The 19,553-nt window shown below is 37.2% G+C and overlaps 1 protein-coding gene across 2 annotated transcripts in view; it reads left to right on the top strand.

Annotated features, from left to right (window-relative positions):
* The window catches only part of RAB6A (RAB6A, member RAS oncogene family), a 69,634-nt gene that overhangs the window by 32,405 nt on the left and 17,676 nt on the right, over positions 1 to 19,553 (top strand). Inside the window, exons 3-5 of one of the 2 annotated variants that reach the window (XM_028115993.2) lie at positions 8,841 to 8,894; positions 10,310 to 10,415; positions 12,393 to 12,504. In XM_028115993.2, coding sequence (XP_027971794.1) covers positions 8,841 to 8,894; positions 10,310 to 10,415; positions 12,393 to 12,504 — 272 coding nt within the window. Of the gene's footprint in view, positions 1 to 8,840; positions 8,895 to 10,309; positions 10,416 to 10,481; positions 10,588 to 12,392; positions 12,505 to 19,553 lie in introns of both variants that reach the window. The other variant, XM_028115992.2, reaches the window with a different exon arrangement.

The raw sequence follows: 19,553 nt of genomic DNA, 5'->3' as shown, positions 1-19,553 counted from the left end.
CCAACACACACGGGACTCTTAAATCACAGAGTAGTAAAGAATTACTAATTCTTTACATTTTGACAAGTTTCAGTAGATGTGTACATCTGTGAAGTTACCACCATCAAGATTAGGAACATTTTCATTCCAAAAGGAATTTGTTTTAATTAAGCCTTTTATTAAAAACCATAAAGATCATAGAACAGAAATGACTGACATATATAAATCTGACATTTTAGGAAAGTCACTTCTTAAAAAAAAACTAATTAGTATGTACTGTATATATTTTATTATCATTCTTTTGAATATCTCAGAAATGGTTTAGCCACCTCATTAGACGTGAAAAGAGCAAATTTAGAAATGAAAAATAGCTCAATCAGTAAGAGTGCTTCAGTTTTCTTCTGGACTCCTTTAGGTCAGATATCCCCAATTTTCTAGGTCCCTGCAACTCTACGGCCTATAGGCTTCACCTAGAGGACCTTCTCTTGAAGGTCTTGATGGTGTCTTGATTCTGAGCAATGCTGTCTCTTCTCATCAGAAGAGCTACAGATGCCAGTTTCAGAGACTAACAAAAGTATTGATGTCATTGAGCCACATATGGAAAATTCCTGAAAAGTGTAAGCTCAGATCTTTGGGTAGTAGAACCATTACCATAGGCTAAAAAATCTGAACTAAGGTCAGAGTCTTAGGCTAAAAGACTTTTAGCTGGAGCCTATTTAGAGTTCTCTGGGTGTTCCTAAAGGATTTTGTTATATCCATGTTCCCAGTGAAATTAAGGAAATCTTTCAGGCATACCTGAAAGTGCCATTGCTGTTTCTTCATGCTGCTGTTCAGTCAGACATATATAAGAATAGTGATGTTGACATAAAGGTAGTGATATTGATAGAATTTGACAGATAGGGAAAGATTGTGATTGTTTGTGGGAAAGTTGTTGCTAATAAAGCTAATGTATCGGGCACCTGGGTGGCTTAGTTGGTTAAGCGACTGCCTTTGGCTCAGGTCATGATCCCGGGGTCCTGGGATGGAGTCCCGCATCAGGCTCTCCCTGCTCTGTGGGGAGCCTGCTTCTTCCTCTCCTTCTGCCTGCTACTCCCCCCGCCTGTGCTCACTCTGTCATATAAATAAATAAAATCTTAAAAAAAAAATAAAGCTAAAATATCATTGTAGGTTTTGCTAATTAATAATGTGAGTTACAAGGTTTTATAACAATTAGATATAGTCCTAGATGTTCTTTTAGTTTAGCTCTAACAAGAAAATTTAGATGATATAGTACCCTACATCCTTATTTAGGGAAATCAGCTTGACAGTATGTTAAGTATTATCTTTGAATATGAAGAATTGACCTTTGTGTGACTAGCTGCCAACTTAGTTTCCAGGTGAAGAGTTCTTCAGTGAATCATTTGAAGATTCCCTACTCCGACCCCCACCACACACAACAGAAAGACTTTTGAAATGAATAATTAAGGAGCTAGTCTCCTTGCTAGAAATTATTCTTGGGCTTATATGAGCCATATGTAATGTATATATCATTATTCACTTAGTTTAAGTGAAGTTTTATTTCACAAAAATGATAAATTTTATGTTAGTAATTCATGTTCTATGTATGATTCCTTTGCACTGAATTAATTTCATTTATAAAGGAGGAAACTGGTTGGCCAGAAGAGTCTTTAATTGACCAAAATTTAGACAGTATTTCAGAGTGAAACAAAAAAACTGTTCTTTCTAACTAGAGAGCCTAGAATTGAGTATCTTAAAGTTGCTCTTGTTTTTCACCACTTACCTTCTTTTTCCAGTTATAAACTCACAGATTTTCTTAACAGTTTAAAGTATGTCAGCTTGAACCATATTATGTTGTTATTTTTATAATTCAAAATGATAGAATATTGTCAGTTTTACATGGTTCAGCTTAATATAAATAAGTGCTTAAGAAAAATTCCCACAGTTAGAGTAGATTCATTCTTTTTCCTGTTTTTTGTTTGTAGACTAACCTTTGAGATTACTTTGAATTTAGAAGATTTATTCTGAAGGCTGTTACAAGTCGACAATAAACAAATTCAGCTTCATGGTCGACAGTGAAGCCATCTATGACATCTGTCATAGAAACCTCAATATTGAATGCCCAGCCTACACTAACCTAATTAGGTTGATAGGTCAAATTGTGTCCTTCATCACTGCTTCCCTCAGATTTGATGGAGTCCTGAATGTTGATCTAACAGAATTCCAGTCCAATGTGGTGCCCTATCCCTGCATCTACTTCTGTCTGGCCACATATGCTCCTGTCATCTCTGCTGAGAAAGCCTACCATGAACAGCTCTCTGTAGCAGAGATCACCACTGCATGCTTTGAATCAGCCAATCAGATGGTGAAATGTGACCCTTGCCATGGTAAATACATGGCTTGCTACCTGTTATACAGTGGCGACATAGTTCCCAAAGTTGTCAGTGCTGCCATTGCCACCATCAAGACCAAGCGTACCATCCAGTTTATGGACTGGTACCCCACTGGCTTCAGAGTGGGCATTAATTACCAGCCTCCCACCGTGGTACCTGGTGGAGACCTGGCTAAAGTACAGCGAGCTGTGTGCATGGTAAGCAACATCACAGACATTTCTGAGGCTTGGGCTTGCCTGGACCACAAGTTTGACCTGATGTATGCAAAGCATGCCTTTGTTCACTGGTATGTAGGTAAGGGCATGGAGGAAGGACAGTTTTCTGAGGCCTGTGAGGACATGGCTACCCTTCAGAAGGATTATGAGGAGGTTGGTGTGGATTTAGTTGAAGGAGAGCTTGAAGAAGGAGAGGAGTACTAAAGTTAAAATTTGTCACAAAGGTGCTGCTTTTACAGGGAAGCTTATTCTGTGTAAACATTGAAAAGTTGAGCTCTGATCAGTTAATTTGTATGTAGCAGTGTATACTCTTCATGTACAATTACTGACCTGTGCTTTAAAACACAACACTTTGTTACAGACTCAAGATGTCCTTTTCTCTGATGGATTTGAATAAAGTATTCCCAGGGATGCCTGGGTGGCTCAGTTGGTTAAATGTCTACCTTTGGCTCAGGTCATGATCCCAGGGTCCTGGGATCAAGCCCCACATCAGGCTCCTTGCTCAGCGGGGAGCCTGCTTCTCCTTCTCCCCCTGCTTATGCTCTTGCTTGCTTGCTGTCTCTCTGTCAAATAAATAAATTAAAAAAAAAATCTTTGAATAAAATATTCCCTGTCTTAAATGGAAAAAAAAAACCCAAACAAACATAAATTCATTGTGGCATAGTTTAAAACATTGAAACATTAATTTTTTTATTTTTTTATTCCTTTTTAAGATTTTATTTATTTGAGACAGAGAAAGAGCACCAGTAGGGGGGAGGGACAAAGGGGAGGGAGTTGCAGACTCCCCACTGAGCAGGGAGCCCAATTCAGGACTTGATCCCAGGACCCTGGGATCATGACCTGAGCTAAAGGCAGACGCTTAACCATCTAAGCCACCCAGGTGCCCCCATTGAAACATTTAAAACAATGTAAATGAATTTTTCCAGGAAGATGGAAGATGGTGGTGATCGAATACATCCTTAAGTTCTTCAAGTTAAAGCTTTAAATTGTTCTACACATAATTCTAGTTTGTTACCAATAGGAATAAAATTACCCCCTGTATGCAGTTTTTCTCATCCAATGTTTTTTTGGTTTTTAATTTTTTTTAAATTTTAAGGACTCTTTTTTCTTTTTTCTCCTACCAGAAGTATTGTCGTTTTATGGGGGGGGGGGGAGAAGAGTTTTTTTCAAACTATGCCAAGAACACTTAATATGAAATCTACCTTCTAATCAGAATAAGTGTACAATACAGTATTATGTATATGCACAGTGATCTCTAGAACTTGTTGACCTTACATAAGTAAAATTTTATGCTTGTTATAATGACTCATTTCTAAAGTTGACAGACTCCACATAGTTTTTCTCCTAAGTAATGTGGCACAAAGCTAAGAGAAAAGTATATATACAAGTTCCACATACATAAATATATATAAACATATTTATTAATGGATGGTTACCTTCCTGAATGGAACCTGTATCAGTATCCTCCTTTTGGGATCCTTTGCCTTTCTTCTTTCTTTTTATCTCTGTTAGTCAATGTTAGACTCTTCTTTAACTTGTCCACTCTTTTCTTCCTTTATTCTAGTCTTTGCCTTACTCTTTCTCTGTTTCCTGCTGGAGAAAGCAGCAGCCAGGCAACAGAACTCTATATGTTTGTACCGCAGAAGGAAGCTGATTATCATTGCTTGGTACAGAGAAAAACTTGTTTTCCTTACTTAATTACTTTTATGTAGGAAAACTCATGTCCCTTATGGAAAATCATGATGTTGATGGGTCTCTTGGCTTTATGCGGCATCAGTACAGGTGACAAACCAGTACGTGGGAAATCAGACAGAATAGTTAGTTTACGTCTGCAATATTTTATAAAATTGCTGTTGGGGCAGATAAACACTGTTCTGAGTGGAGAGCATCCAAATATAAATATCTAAACTATAGTTATCATTATTATCTTGATGCTGATATATTTGGGTAAGCCATTATTTAATCTTGAACTGTGTGCTCCCACAGTACAAGTACTCAGTTTAATTTTTTTATTTCTTTTTTTTTTTTTACAAAGTAGACTTTCCCAACGTAATGAATTAATTAACACTTAAAATAATGTGAAGCTATAAATTAAGATATGTGGGAGAATTTTGTCTCACCTTTGGTTTCTTCTACAATTATTGCCTTCTACATTAAAGAGGATCAGCAAGAGGCAGGACTAATGTCTCATCCGTCTTTTATGAAGATTTGAATTAGTTCTACATCAGTAGCATTCAGGATGCTGGAATGTTTAGTTTTGCATCCATTCTTTCTATTTTTCCTGCTGTTGGCTTAATTCTTGTGGCTGATTAACTTTTTTGCCATAGTTCTGCTTGGAATAAAATTAACTGAAAAGAGCAGAAACAGGCTATGTTTTTCAGGTTAATTTTAATCTTTATGAGTTTGGTGTATAAATGATGTACCAAAAGTAGGATAGTACAGTGGAAGGGAGGGGATTATTATACATTTTATCATAAAGTCTTACTTTGCACTAATTTGAAAACATTTATGTGTTTTGGCTGTGAGGTCTTGACAAGGTATATTTTGGTTTGTAGCTATTAAAAATTTTTTGGGCTGTTTATAACAAACACAAAATAACATTAGTAAGTGACATGAGAATTTTTTTTCCCATATAAAAGAAGTCTGTAAGTAGAGTAGTTCAGGGCTTGTATGGCAGCTCCATAGTCATCTGGGACTTTTAACCAAATCTAATATATGACTTCCATATGGAGGTTGCTTCATGGTTATTGAATGGTTCCTGGAGTTCTGGCCATGGTATCCCACATCCAGGCAAGAAAAAGGAAAGGAAAAAAACCAAGAGTGCACCTCTCAACTGAGTCAGCCCCATTTATTTAAAGCTCAAAGAAGGCTGGAAAATGTAGTCTTTTTAATGAGAAAAGTATGGATTCAAATAAATGATTGTTTTAATAAAGGGAAGGTGGATATTTGTGTAGAAAGTTAGCTGCTTCTACCACATTGATTAAACGAGGTTCTCTGGGTGAGATTTGTTAAATGTAGCCCATACCATTCCTGTACATTCCTCAGGTTTGTCAGTTAGATGCTTGTGCACAGTAATTCACATTTATGAACCCATTATCCCAGCCTATAGCAGAATGGGATATGCATTTTCAGACTGAATGTCGTAAGAGGGAATTCGTACTTAGGGTATGTATATTTAAGCCCTAAATTTAGAAATGTAATTGAAATACATAGTTACATAGTTTAGGATAAAAGGGGAAAGCTACCTTGCTTGCCTTTTTTTTTTTTTTTTTAAGATTTTACTTATTTATTTAACAGAGAGAGCACAAGTAGGGGGAGCAGTAGAGGGGGAGAGGGAGGAGCAGTCTCCCCGCTGAGCAGGGAACCCAATGCAGGTCTTGATCCCAGGACCCTGGGATCATGACATGAGCCAAAGGCAGACGCTTAACCATCTGAGCCACCCAGGCACCCCTTGCTTGCTTTCTTAATAAAAGTCTGTATAATTGAAATCTGCAAAACGCTCCTCAAAAAAATTAAGACCTAAATAAATGGAGAGACATCATAGGCGAAGGGATTAGAAGACTTAATATTGTTAAGATGTTGATACTAACTACTGAAAGCAATCTACTGATCTAATGCAGTCCGTATCAGATTTCTACTGCCATTTGTGTATAAATGAAAGAGCCGATTCTAAATTGCAAAAGCCAAAACCGTCTTGAAAAAGAAAAATAGGGCACCTGGGTGGCTCAGTTGGTTTTGCATCTGCCTTCGGTTCAGGTCATGAACCCAGGGTCCTGGGATCGAGCCCCACATTGGGCTTCCTACTCAGCAGGGAGCCTGCTTCTCCCCCCACCCCAACCTGCTCACGCTCTCTCTGACAAATAAATAAAATCTTTAAAAAAAAAAAAAAAGAGGACTCACACTTCCTGATTTCAAAATTTATTACAAAGCTACAGTAATCAGAACAATGATAGACCTATAGACCACTGGAATAGAATAGGGAATTCATAAGTAAATCCACATATCTATTGACAATTGATTTTCTTTTTAAAAAATTTTTTTAAAGATTTATTTATTTATTTTAGAGAGTGCGAGCATGCCCTTGTGCACAAAGCAGGGGAGGGGCACAGGGAGAGAGAAACTCATGCAGACTCCCCACTGAGCATGAAGCCCAATGCAGGGCTAGATCCCAGGACCCTGAGATCGTGACCCAAGCCTAAATCAAGAGTTGGACACTCAACAGATTGAGCCACCCAGGCACGGTCAATTGATTTTCAGCAAAAACACCAGGCTCAACCTACATAATGGGAGGAAATATTTGAAAATTACATATCCGAGAAGGGTTTAATATCTAGGATCTATAAAAGAACTCTTGCATATCAATAATAAAAAGACAAACTCCATTTAAAAATGGGCAAAGCACTTGAATAGACATTTCTTCAGAGAGGTTGTACAAATGGCCAGTAAACACATGAAAAGATGCTTAATATTATTAGTCATTAGAGAACTGCAAATCAAGATCACAAAAAGATTCCACTTCCTGCCTACTAGGATGAGTATTATATATAAAAAGAGAAAATACCAAATTCTGGCAAGAATGTGGAAAAATTGGAACCTTCATGTATTGCTATTGGAAATTTAAAGTGGGGCAGATGCTGTGGAAGCCAGTGTGGCATTTCCTCACAAAATTTAAATAGAATTATCATATGGCCTAGCAGTTCTACTAGTATATACTGAAGAATTCAGTATAGGAACTCACAGCAGCCAAAAGGTGCAAACAACCCAAATATCCATTAATAGATGAATGAAAAAAGAAATTGTGGGCTATCCATACATTGTGGTAAGTTATTGCTTAATGGGTACAGTTTCTGTTTGAGGTTATAAAAAATGCTTTAAAAATGTTGACAGTTATACATCTTTGTGGATATAATCAGTGCCATTGAATTGTACATTTAATGTGGTTACATTTTATTTTTTTAAAGATTTTATTTATTTGAGAGAGTGACCACATGAGTTGGGGGGAGGGGTAGAGAAAGAGAGAGAGAAGCCGACTTCCCATGAAGCAGGGAGCCCAATGCAGGGCTCGATCCCAGGACCTGAGCCTGGGCAACTGCCTAGCCTGAGCCAAAGGCAACTGCCTAACCAACTGAGCCACCCAGGTGCCCAAAAATGTCGCATTTTATGATATTTGTTTTACCACAATTTAAAAATAAAATCTATCTTAAAAAAATACATGAGTGTCAGTGTAGGTTCATCAGCTGTAACAAATGTACCAATTTGGCAGGGGATGTTAACAATAGGGCGTGTTAATGCCTATGTGGGGGTAAGGGAGTATATGGGAAATCTGCACCTTTCAGTTTTGCTATGAACCTAAGACTACTCCCAAAAAATACTATTTTAAAAAATGGTTAAGATGGTTAATTTTATTATGTGTTTTTATTATGTATTTTATCACAACTTAAACATATAAAATATATATATTATAACCATTATATATTGGAAAGAGTTGGACTTTTACTCCCATCTCCACAGCAGAAGCTTTGTTCCCCTAGACAAGTTTTTTAACTTCTTTGAACCCCAGTATTGTTTTTTGGGGGTTTTTTGTTTTTAAAGATATTTATTTATTTATCAGAGAGAGAGAGAGAGAGAGAGAGAGCGCGTGCGCGCGTACAAACGGGGTGGGGCAGAGGGAGAAGCAGGCTCCCCACTGAGCAAGGAGCCCTGTGTGGGACTTGATCCCAGGATCCTGGGATCAGATCATGACCTGAGCCGAAGGCAGACGCTTAACCAACTGAGCCAACCAGGCATCCCTGAACCCCAGTATTGTTAAAATGATAAAAATAAGAATGGCAGTAGCTACCTTGCAGAGATGAGGATTAGAGATGATCCTGTAAAAGGCCTAAAAGAATTCTTTAGCACATGTGCTCAGTAGGTGAAACTATTATCACTGAAAATTTTGTTCATTCATGCTTGGCTGTGATGTGTTTATGTGTATAATTCATTATTTCTCCTACAATCATAATTACCATTTGAACCCTGAACTGCCATTAAACTATTATTATGTTTTCTATTTATTTATTTATTTGAGAGAGTGCATGCGTGGGGGGAGGGGCAGAGGGCGAGGCCGACTCCCTCTGAGCAGGGAGCCCCATCCGGGGCTCGAGATAGGCACCCAGCTGAAGGCAGACGCCTAATCGACTGAGCCACCCAAGCACCACCTAAACTATTATTATTTTTATTTTATTTTTTAACTTCGTTGTTTTGTTCTGTTTTACAGGCAACAATTGGTATTGACTTTTTATCAAAAACAATGTACTTGGAGGATCGAACAGTGAGTAATGTTTTTAGTGTGCAATTTTCTGCAACACTCCAGGATAGAAAACTTTTATCAAAGCTATAATCGATGATTGTCACCATGGGAGGCTCTTAGCAAAGTAGAGAAAGTTAGTTTACAGGCTTTGAGAAAAACTATTATTAACGGAGTGATAGTACTTAGCATTCTGGCTTAATCCCTAAGTAAAACCCAAAGAGGAGAGAAAGCCAAGTTTTTTGGAAAATACTGAATGCCGTAGGCTTGCTAAACAAAATTTGTCACCCTGATTTGGGAAAATGATAACAAAGAGCATTGAGATAATGAAAAGTGTGTTTTCATGAAGAAATTAGAGCTGCTAAAGACCTTTTGAGTGCTCCTCTTGAGGCATTCAAAAATATTTCATTTGAATATCACATAATTTGTGAATTTCAAAATTTTATTTGTCAGAATATGATGTATACCAAAGTGACCAGTGAATAGGTAGAGGTAATGTGTATTTATTTGTTGGATTTAGACGCCTATCTTTTGGAATGCTCCCTTTAAGCATAGTGTAAATTCTGTATTCTAGCCCACTGTCCCTGGAAAAGATTCCTATCAACTAAACAGTGACTGTTTTATTAAATGTAATATTTCAGGACCTATACCCAAAAAAAATTATTGTATCTCTAATGCTTTTTCATATAAGTATGTGAGTTTTTCTTTTGGATGTTCTCTTTTATGTTTTAATATACAGCATGTCATTTCTTAAATTTTCAAAGCTTAGAAATTGCTTTATAATGGTAAGATAACTGCTTATTTTCAGGCTTTTCTTCCTCAAATATAGATATGAAAAAGTAAGAAAATAACATTTTTATGTAGAGTTGCAAAAAGATATTTCTCCTTTTTTATTAGGTTATACACAATGTTCTAGGAAGAAACGTGTAGGAGAAACATAAGCACAGTAGTCAGAGACCCAATTTCATAGTGTTCTGAATCCAATAAAAGACGAATTCTAGCTTCAGAGAGGCTTTCAGAGAAGCATTCATTCCTTTACTCTGATAGCTGGGGCTGCTCATTGGCGTTTACCTTCAATTTTCCCTTTTATGCTCACTATTTGAACATCAACACAGTCTACTTTTTGCTATCCGGAAGGCATAAGATTCAAAGAGATGTTATAGGGAGTGAAAAAAAGCTGTATTTCTGATTCTATGAAGTCTTTCACATTGCCATATTTAAGTCACATACCTTCAAAGCAAGCAAATTTTTAATATACTCCCTTTTGAAAAAGGAAAGGAATTTTGTATTATTTTCAATCCTCACATCCCTGCAACCTTTTGCATGAGTCTACTTTTTACCTTCTTCCCACCTTCCCCCTTTTAAAAACATTATTTCTTTTTTCTTTTTAGTATGAGTTTGGTTTTTTTTTTTTTTATTTATTTTTTCCCATCCCACAGATCAGGCTGCAGCTGTGGGATACTGCGGGTCAGGAACGTTTCCGTAGCCTCATTCCCAGTTACATCCGTGACTCTGCTGCAGCCGTAGTAGTTTACGATATCACAAGTAGGTATTTTGCAATGGGTTGACCTTTCTTATTTTTCTTGCTTGTTTGACTGATTTTGTTGTTAGGTACGATTGCAATTATGGGACACAGCAGGTCAAGAGCGGTTCAGGAGCTTGATTCCTAGCTACATTCGTGACTCCACTGTGGCAGTTGTTGTTTATGATATCACAAGTGAGTGGGGGGAATTATGCATTTCTAATCTTTCAACCTTTAGCTTAGCTGCATGCATGTTCTTGTCTTGTGCTTGTTTTCTATACTAGCATGTAAAAATGAGTTTTCTCATAGTAAACCTTATACCAGTTAGGTCAGAAATATTTGCTTTGGTGTTTGTACCAACATGCTTTATTTCCACTGTGCCAGATTTTTTTTGCCCTGGAAATTTTCCTTCAGATCTAATTATGGATCCTCTCGAAGGCTTTCTTAGTATCCTGTTATCCCTAAGTCACACCGTAATTATGGTTGGAAGAATGTCTCCTTTTTCATTTAACTTGATCTCAGATTTCTCTAAAATAAAATAATCTGCATTTAAGCCTCTTGCCAAAAATTTTCAAATCCGCCAAGGCTTTCTGTTGAGGCTATTAAAAGCTTCTGCTAGCCAACTTTTCTCTGCTTTCCACTTCCAGCCATCCTTTCTCTATAGAGGAAGGCAGAGAAAACATATAATGTGCAGTTTTCTATTAATCATTTTCATTTGAATCACATCTGGATTCTGTGACTGACTGACTTGTTGCTAACAAATTACTTTCATTTCTTTCCAAGAAGAAATTTTAAATAGGAGATTGAAACAAGTAATGATCTTCCTTTTTCTTTTCCCCAAAGACTAAATAAGGTCTTTGGCATTTTAAGTGCCTGTAAATTTTCCACAGAATATGGTGACTGACAGGGAAATGCTCTCTGATTAAAATTGTCTTTGTAAATTGGTTTATTATATATATTAGGCAATATTAAGCCATCATTCCATATAGTGGTCCATAATTTGTAGGAAAACCAGAATAATGTTACATCTTAAACTTACTTTAAAAAGAATCTTACATAAACTATTGGTTTGAGCTAGTGATATTCTTACTATACATTTTTGCATATGTGCTCAACCAGAAGTCATATCTACTTAATAATTGCTATGGCAGAATTATAAGTTTGCATTCAGAGACCTTTTTTGGGGGGATGGGTTAGGTGCTGTATGCAATCTTTCTTTTCTTAAAGCTTTACTTTGGGTTGCTACTTGTTTAAAAAATGTGTATGTTCATTATTGTGCATTGACAAGTTTTGCAGCTTTAAAATGTTTGTGCTTACTTTAACCAAATCAAGTGAAACCTCGTGTATTTTTCTTTAAAAATTGTGCACATGTGGTTAAAACATTAGTATACTGTTTTCTGGAGCTGCTGTAAAAAATATTGAAGTATTCTAGTTAGAATGCAGTGCTAGGAAAGATGGATTTTGTTACAAATGATTCTGGTGCATTAAACTAATGAACTTCAAGTTAAAGTGATCACAAACTGAACAAGCAATGCAAACAAAGTGGTGTTGAAAGCTATTTAAAGGCTTTATACATTTTCTGGATGTGTTGGGATTTACTGGCTGACCTACTTTTGGAGATGCTTTCTTTGTTATGCTGGGTATGTGTAAGTAATCAAAAAAAACATTGTGGCAATGTGACACCATATTATCTGTCGTACATTTTAAAAAGGTCCCCCCCCCATTACATATGGTACGTTGCACTCATTTGGTCATGTCCAAAAATTTTAAACTACTATAAAAGGAACCTTGAGGACTTTATTCTTTTGATTTGTTTATATTACTGACAGTTGTTCTCAGATAAAATGGAGTCATGTTGCAGGCACATTAAAAGTGGGTCCTAATGTGCCACCCCCTCCCCAACTTCCAGGATTTGTTTTGTTGTTGTTGTTGTTGTTTGGTTTATCACTCGGGGAAGCTTTGCAGTAACACTAATCTCTCTGTCCACCCTCCTATACCAGATGTTAACTCATTCCAGCAAACTACAAAATGGATTGATGATGTCAGAACAGAAAGAGGAAGTGATGTTATCATCATGCTAGTAGGAAATAAAACAGATCTTGCTGACAAAAGGTATAGAGTGATTTCGTATATGTATCACATATTTGATATCTTTGTTAAGCAGCCTGTTATTTTTATTAGTGAAGAATTGTTTTGAAAGGAAACATGTTTAATTCTTAAGTTTATACTTCCCTTTTCTTTAGTGTGGGAACCTGAAACATAAATGTAAACATTAAACTCAGTCCTTAAAGGAAAATGAGTTTTTTTGTTTCGTGTAAGCCCATGTGTAAATAGCTTTTGTGCAAAATTGTTTACACATGGGGGAAAAGAAGATTGTTTAGACATGAAGCTGGTAACTATTTTGCATTTTTTAGGCCTCATAAACATGAGCAGTATTCTGTTAAAGAACAGAATGTTTTAAGAACAAATCCTATCCTTAAAAATTATTCATAATGATTAAATGCCCACTCTTTTGGTAGTCTTCTTATAAATATTCATTATAATTCAGTGGTGTAGTTTTTCTTTTCTTTTTTTAAATTGTATGGTTGAACCAGACTGTGTAGTTGAACTGAATAGCTTGATTGTGATACCTTAGTCAAATGAGCAAAGCCATATTCAAGTCACAGGATGCAAAATTATTAACATTCACTGTAGAACCCATGGCTTGAATATCTGCCTTCAGCATCCTAAGTAATCTACTGGATATTCTTTCTGCTTTAAATAGTCTTGACCATTTTACTTAATAGTAGAAGCTTTTATTATTTGCTGTTTGTTTATTCATGAGATAGATATTGAAATTCAGGTATTGAACTTGTACTATTAATGAAAATGTTCTAAAGAAATCCAATATGTTCAAAGGCTTGTGGAAATGTTAAGCCCATTTCTTCCCATGGTACCTCATTTGGAATTGGCAGTAGAATGACAAAAAAGTCTGTCTTGATTTAAAAGTAAACTCAGAGTATGATCATCTTTCCTTTATGAAAATACTTGTTTGGACATCAGTTGGCATCATGAGTTTTCACTATTTTATTTATCTCCACTCAGAATTTGTAGATCATGAACGCCTGGGTGGCTCAGTTGGTTAAGCGTCTGCCTTCGGCTCAGGTCATGATCCCAGGGTCCTAGGATCGAGTCCTGCATTGAGTCCCGCATCGGGCTCCTTGCTCAGCAAGGAGCCTGCTTCTCCCTCTGCTTGCCACTCCCACTGCTTGTGTTTTCTCTCTCTCTCTCTAATAAATAAATAAAATCTTTAAAAAAAAAAAGAATTTATAGATCATGTAGGTATATATTCTTCTAGTAGAGAGTCCCTAGTACTTTTATTTTTAAATAGGAAAATTGTATATCTGAATTGCTTTCTGTTATAATAGCCAGAGTTATCTAAAAGGATGCATATAGCATCTGTTCTTTTATTGTGTCATATTTCAGTTGAGTACATAAATGCTAGAAATTTATCTCAATTATATATAAAGTGATTTTTTTTCTTCAAGGTAATATTTGTCCATTGGTTCGGAATTACTGTGTTTCTCAGCAAGTTTTGCCAAACTATCACCCTTTAATTTTAAAATGAGTAAAAGATTTAAATGTTTGTTAAAAAAGCATTAGAAGAAAAATTTTTTGGTAGTAGGTGGATGGCCTTTTATAAGCATGACATGAAATCCTAAAGCCATAAAGAGAAAGATTGGTTTAAGTCTGAATATATAAATATAAAGATCATATTCACCTATTAAATCAGCCATTATTCAGAAGATTGATAATGCACAGTATTGTCAAGAATCTAAATAAATAAGAACTACAATGGAATGTTATGCAGCCATCAAAAAACACAAAATCTTGCCATTTGCAACGACATGGATGGAACTAGAGGGTATTATGCTAAGTGAAATAAGTCAATCAGAGAAAAACAAGTATCATATGATCTCACTGATACGAGGAATTTGAGAAACAAGACAGAGGATCATAGGGGAAGGGAGTGAAAAATGAAAACAAGACGAAACCAGAGAGGGAGATAAACAATAAGAGACTTTTAATCTCAGGAGACAAACTGAGGGTTGCTGGAGTGGTGGGGGGTGGGAAGGGAGGGAAAAATGAAACAAGACGAAACCAGAGAGGGAGACAAACAATAAGAGACTTTTAATCTCAGGAAACAAACTGAAGGTTGCTGGAGTGGTGGGGGGTGGGAGGGATGGGGTGACTGGGTGATAGACATTGGGGAGGGTATGTGCTATGGTGGGCACTGTGAATTGTGTAAGACTGATGAATCACAGACCTGTACCTCTGAAACAAATAATACATCATATGTAAAAAAAAAAAAAAAAAGATGGTAGGAAGAGAAAAATGAAGGGGGGGGAATTCAGAGGGGGAGAGGAACCATGAGAGATGAGAGACTATGGACTCTAAGAAACAAACAGGGTTTTAGAGGGGAGGGGGGTGCGGGGATGGGTTAGCCTGGTGATGGGTATTAAAGAGGGCATGTATTGAATGGAGCACTGGGTGTTATACGCAAACAATGAATCATGGAACACTACATCAAAAACTAATGTAATGTATGGTGACTAACATAACATAATAAAAGAAGGTTAAAAAACTCATACACTGAAAATGTAACAAATACAATTTTTTAGAAAGATTTTATTTATGTATTTAGAGAGAGAGCACAAGCGGAAGGGGATGGAGAGGCTTAACTGAGCCACCCAGGCACCCTGTAACTAGTGTAATTTGGGGATGAAACAGTTCAACAGTATCAGAATTTAAAATATTCATTGACTCAGGGCACCTGGGTGGCTCAGTCGGTTGGGTGTCTGCCTTCGGCTCAGGTCGTGATCCCAGGGTCCTGGGATGGAGCCCCATGTTGGGCTCCCTGCTCAGCGAGGAGCCTGCTTCTGTCTCTCCCTTTGTCCTCCCCACTGGTCATGCTCTCTTTCTCATGTTCTCCCTCCCTTTCTCTCTCTCTCTCTGTCTCTCAAATGAATGAATGAATGAATGAAATATTCATTGACTCAAACCTACCTCCAGTAATTTATTCCACAGATATACCTGCAGAAATGTGAAAAAATGAACGTATAAGAACGTTTATTGCAACGTTATTTGTAATAAAAAAAAAATCTAAATGTCCATCAGGAGCAGTAGCATTTTATAAATGAAATACTTGTAGCTACTAAAAAAAAATGAGAGGACTTTATTGATGTCTAACACATGAAGCTTAAAAAAATTCACTTGATCGGTATGTGTAGCATGATATCCTTTCTGTTAAAAAAATTAAAGGTGGTAGAGATATATATATTCTTTTGCTTAGAACAAATCTGCATTAAGCATACATGGAACTTAACTGTCACTATACATCTTTGGGAAGTGAGTGGGATTATGGAGGACTTAAATGTTAATGATTGGTCTTCTAAAAAATTACTTTTGTAATCAGGAGAAAAAGTTTTAATATTTTTTTAAAAAGATTTCATTTATTTATTTCACAGAGAAACAGCGAGAGAGGGAACACAAGCAGAGGAGTGGGAGAGGGAGAGGCAGGCTTCTTGTGGAGCAGGGAGCCTGATGCTGGGCTCGATCCCAGGACCCTGGGATCATGACCTAAGCCGAAGGCAGATGCTTAATGACTGAGCCACCCAGGCACTCCTGGGAGAAAAAGTTTTAATAAAAATGATTCAAAGTTAAATGTTTTTATCACATTGAGAATTATATTTTTTTGGTAAAAACTTGGAGGAAATACCAGAGTATATCTGTTCCAGTGTTTCAGTATAAGCACCTCAATATGCAGTACTTTCTATTCTCTGTAGCCAGTGATTCCCAGATGTTCCAAACCTGAGAATCAATTGGTCAGTAGTTCATTAGACCCTCTTTTAAGATTCTGGCTGTGAAGGGGGCGCCTGGGTGGCTCAGTCGTTAAACGTCTGCCTTTGGCTCAGGTCACGATCCCAGTGTCCTGGGATCGAGCCCCACATCGGGCTCCCTGCTCCATGGGAGGCCTGCTTCTCCCTCTCCCATTCTCCCTGCTTGTGTTCCCTCTCTCGCTGTGTCTCTCTCTGTCAAATAAATAAAATCTTTAAAAAAAAAAAAAGGTTCTGGTTGTGAAGGATCATGGTCAAATTTAAAAATTTTAGGATTTTATATCCTACCTCTAGATGCTGTAATTCAATTAGTTTAGTGTGGAACCCTTGAATTTATGTTTAATTAAGTCTTCCTAGGTGATTCTGACAAAAATCAAACCATAGTTGGGACAATTGCTGTAGCTAATCTTCAACCATTTTATTAGGGTGACGACTAGTTCTAAAACTAGAAAGAATTTCTGTCTGGAATCATTTATATGTAGGATAATCATTCATAATAATCATTCAGAAGTATTTATTGAGTATCACTTCTGTTTCAGAGGATGCTACTCTAGGGTAGAATAGTGAACAAAAAAAGACAAGTCTTCAAGGAACTTTTATTTCAGAGAATGAACCAGGCAGTAAATAAGTAAAAAAATAATAATTTAAGAAATACATAGTATGTTTGATAATGATACATGCTAAGAGTAAAAAATAAAGCAGGAAAAAGAAATTTGAAATGTCAAGTGTGAGTTTGAAATATTAGATGGGATAGAAATGGAAGACTTCAGGGGCGCCTGGGTGGCTCAGTCGTTAAGCGTCTGCCTTCGGCTCAGGTCATGGTCCCAGGGTCCTGGGATCGAGCCCCACATCCGGCTCCCTGCTCCGTGGGAAGCCTGCTTCTTCCTCTCCCACTCCCCCTGCTTGTGTTCCCTCTCTCACTGTGTCTCTGTCAAATAAATAAATAAAATCTTCAAGAAGAAAAAAAAGGAATGGAAGACTTCATTGAGAAGATGACTGATGTCTTTTGAGTACACATGCTAAGGAAGGAAGGGAGTCACCCATGCAAATTTCTGGCCCAGAAAATGCAAAATCCCTGAGTTGGGAATATACTTAGTTTATTTGAAGAACAGCATGGAGCCCTATATAGCTGATAAAGAGAATGATGAAAAGTGTAGGAGGTGATGAGGTTTAAAAAAAAAAAGATCATAAAGGCCAGGTCAAGTGGGACAAAGTGAAGACTCTGAATGAGATTGAAGGGTTCGAGCAGAAGAGTAACTTTTCATAGATCAATGCTTGCTCTGTTGGAAATACGTAAGAGTAGAAGCGAGGAGGGTAATCCAGACTGTAATCCAAGCAAGAAATGATGACTTGGACCAGGGTAGTGGCAGCTTGTGTGGTGATCAGTGGTCTGGTTCAGATAGATAAATATTTTTAATTTTTTTAAAAGATTTTATTTATTTATTTGACAGAGAGAGAGAGAGAGCAAGATCAGGAACACAAGCAGAGGGAGTGGAAGAGGGAGAAGCAGGCTTCCCACGGAGCAGGGAGTCCAATGTGGGACTCGATCCCAGGACCCTGAGATCACGACCTGAGCTGAGGGCAGACGCTTAACGACTGAGCCACCCAGGCGCCCTCAAGTTCAGATATATTTTGAAGATGAAATTGTCAAGATAAACTCATGCAGTGGATAGAATACATAGTGATGGACAGAATATGGAGTTGTGGGAGAAGGAGGATTCAAAATGACACCTAGATTCTTAGCCTGAGTAATTGTCGTTAACTGAGATAGGGAGAGACTACATAAAGGAATGGTTTGGGATGGAATATCATGACTTCGGTTTTGGTCATTTTAAATTTAGAATTGCTAGGGGTGCCTGGGTGGCTCAGTTGTTAAGCGTCCACTCTTGATTTTGGTTTAGGTCATGATCTCGGGGTTGTGAGATGGAGCCCTGCTTCGGGCTCCGAGCTGGGCGTGTAGCCTGCTTAAGATTCTCTCCCTCATCCCCTTCCTCCCTCTCAAATAAATGAACAAATAAATTTAGACTTGATATTAGATATCCTAATATCTAATTAGATGTCAGGTAGGCAATTGGATATTGGAGTCTGGAGTTTGGAGTACCCGTCCAGGCTAGATATATACGTTTGGGAATAATCAGCATGTAGATGGTATTTAAAACCACAAGACTGCATGGGATCACCAAGGGAATAATTGTAAGTAGAGGTCCAAGGAGTAAATTTTAGGGCATCTGACAGAATTTTTTTTTTAAAGATTTTATTTATTTATTTTGACAGAGATACTGCAAGAGAGGGAACACAAGCAAGGGAGTGGGAGAGGGAGAAGCAGGCTTCCTGCTGAGCAGGGAGCCTGATGTGGGGCTGGATCCCAGGACCCGGGGATCATGACCTGAGCCGAAGGCAGATGCTTAATAACTGAGCCACCCAGGCGCCCCCTGACAGAATTATTTTAAAGAAATTCACACTGTTGCTATATTTAGGGCTAAAGGTCTGCAAATTGTCAACTTATTCTCAAATACGTGTTTTTTAAAATGTAGATACACATGTAAATACATAGAGAATGATAAAACAAATATGTAGCAAAAAATTAACAGTTGGATTGTTATATAAGAGAATGTCTGTGCTGTTTGCTTAGAATACTCATTTTCTTCTTTGGTGACTTTTCTAGAGAGTGGAGAATTTCTAGAATACTATCTTATAGACAAGAGAGTGGAATCTAGTACAAAGGTGTAAGTTTGGGGAATAAGGACAGTTTCCTCCATAGTAGCAGGACTAGACGTAGAATATAAGGGCACACACATGTAGATCAGTGGATTGATGCCGTGAGAGCTTGTGGAAATTCTCTTGTATTGCTTTGGTTTTCTGTGTTGTAGGAAGTGGGATTTGTCAGCTGATATTTTAGATTCATTTAGTTAGAATATTTGCATATTTATTAAACACCTATGTTTCAGCTAGGCACTAGGAATACCAAGATAAGTGACATTATCTTGCACTTGAGTGTATTACAGTTTGAGACACACTGCTAATTATAATGCATCACCAAATGCCCTATAAAATGTATCAAGAGACTTCAACATACATGTCTTTTGACTTGGTCCACTTACAGAAATCCACAAAATCCATCCTAAAGAAATGACCCACAGTGCACAAAATATTATGCAAAAAATATTTATAGCAGCATTTTCCACTGTAGTATAAAATTTGAAAAAAACATTTTTAACAGTTTGGTCATAAAAAATTATTTTACGTGAAGTTTTTAATCATAAGGCTAAATTCTTATGATCTTAT

This window comes from Eumetopias jubatus, unplaced genomic scaffold (assembly GCF_037043125.1).
Source record: "Eumetopias jubatus isolate StellerSeaLion01/CBP00866 unplaced genomic scaffold, mEumJub1_p1.0 scaffold_13, whole genome shotgun sequence".
Taxonomy (NCBI): Eukaryota; Metazoa; Chordata; class Mammalia; order Carnivora; family Otariidae; genus Eumetopias; species Eumetopias jubatus.
Note: the sequence above shows the minus strand (reverse complement) of the source record. Positions and strands in the feature narration are given on the sequence as shown.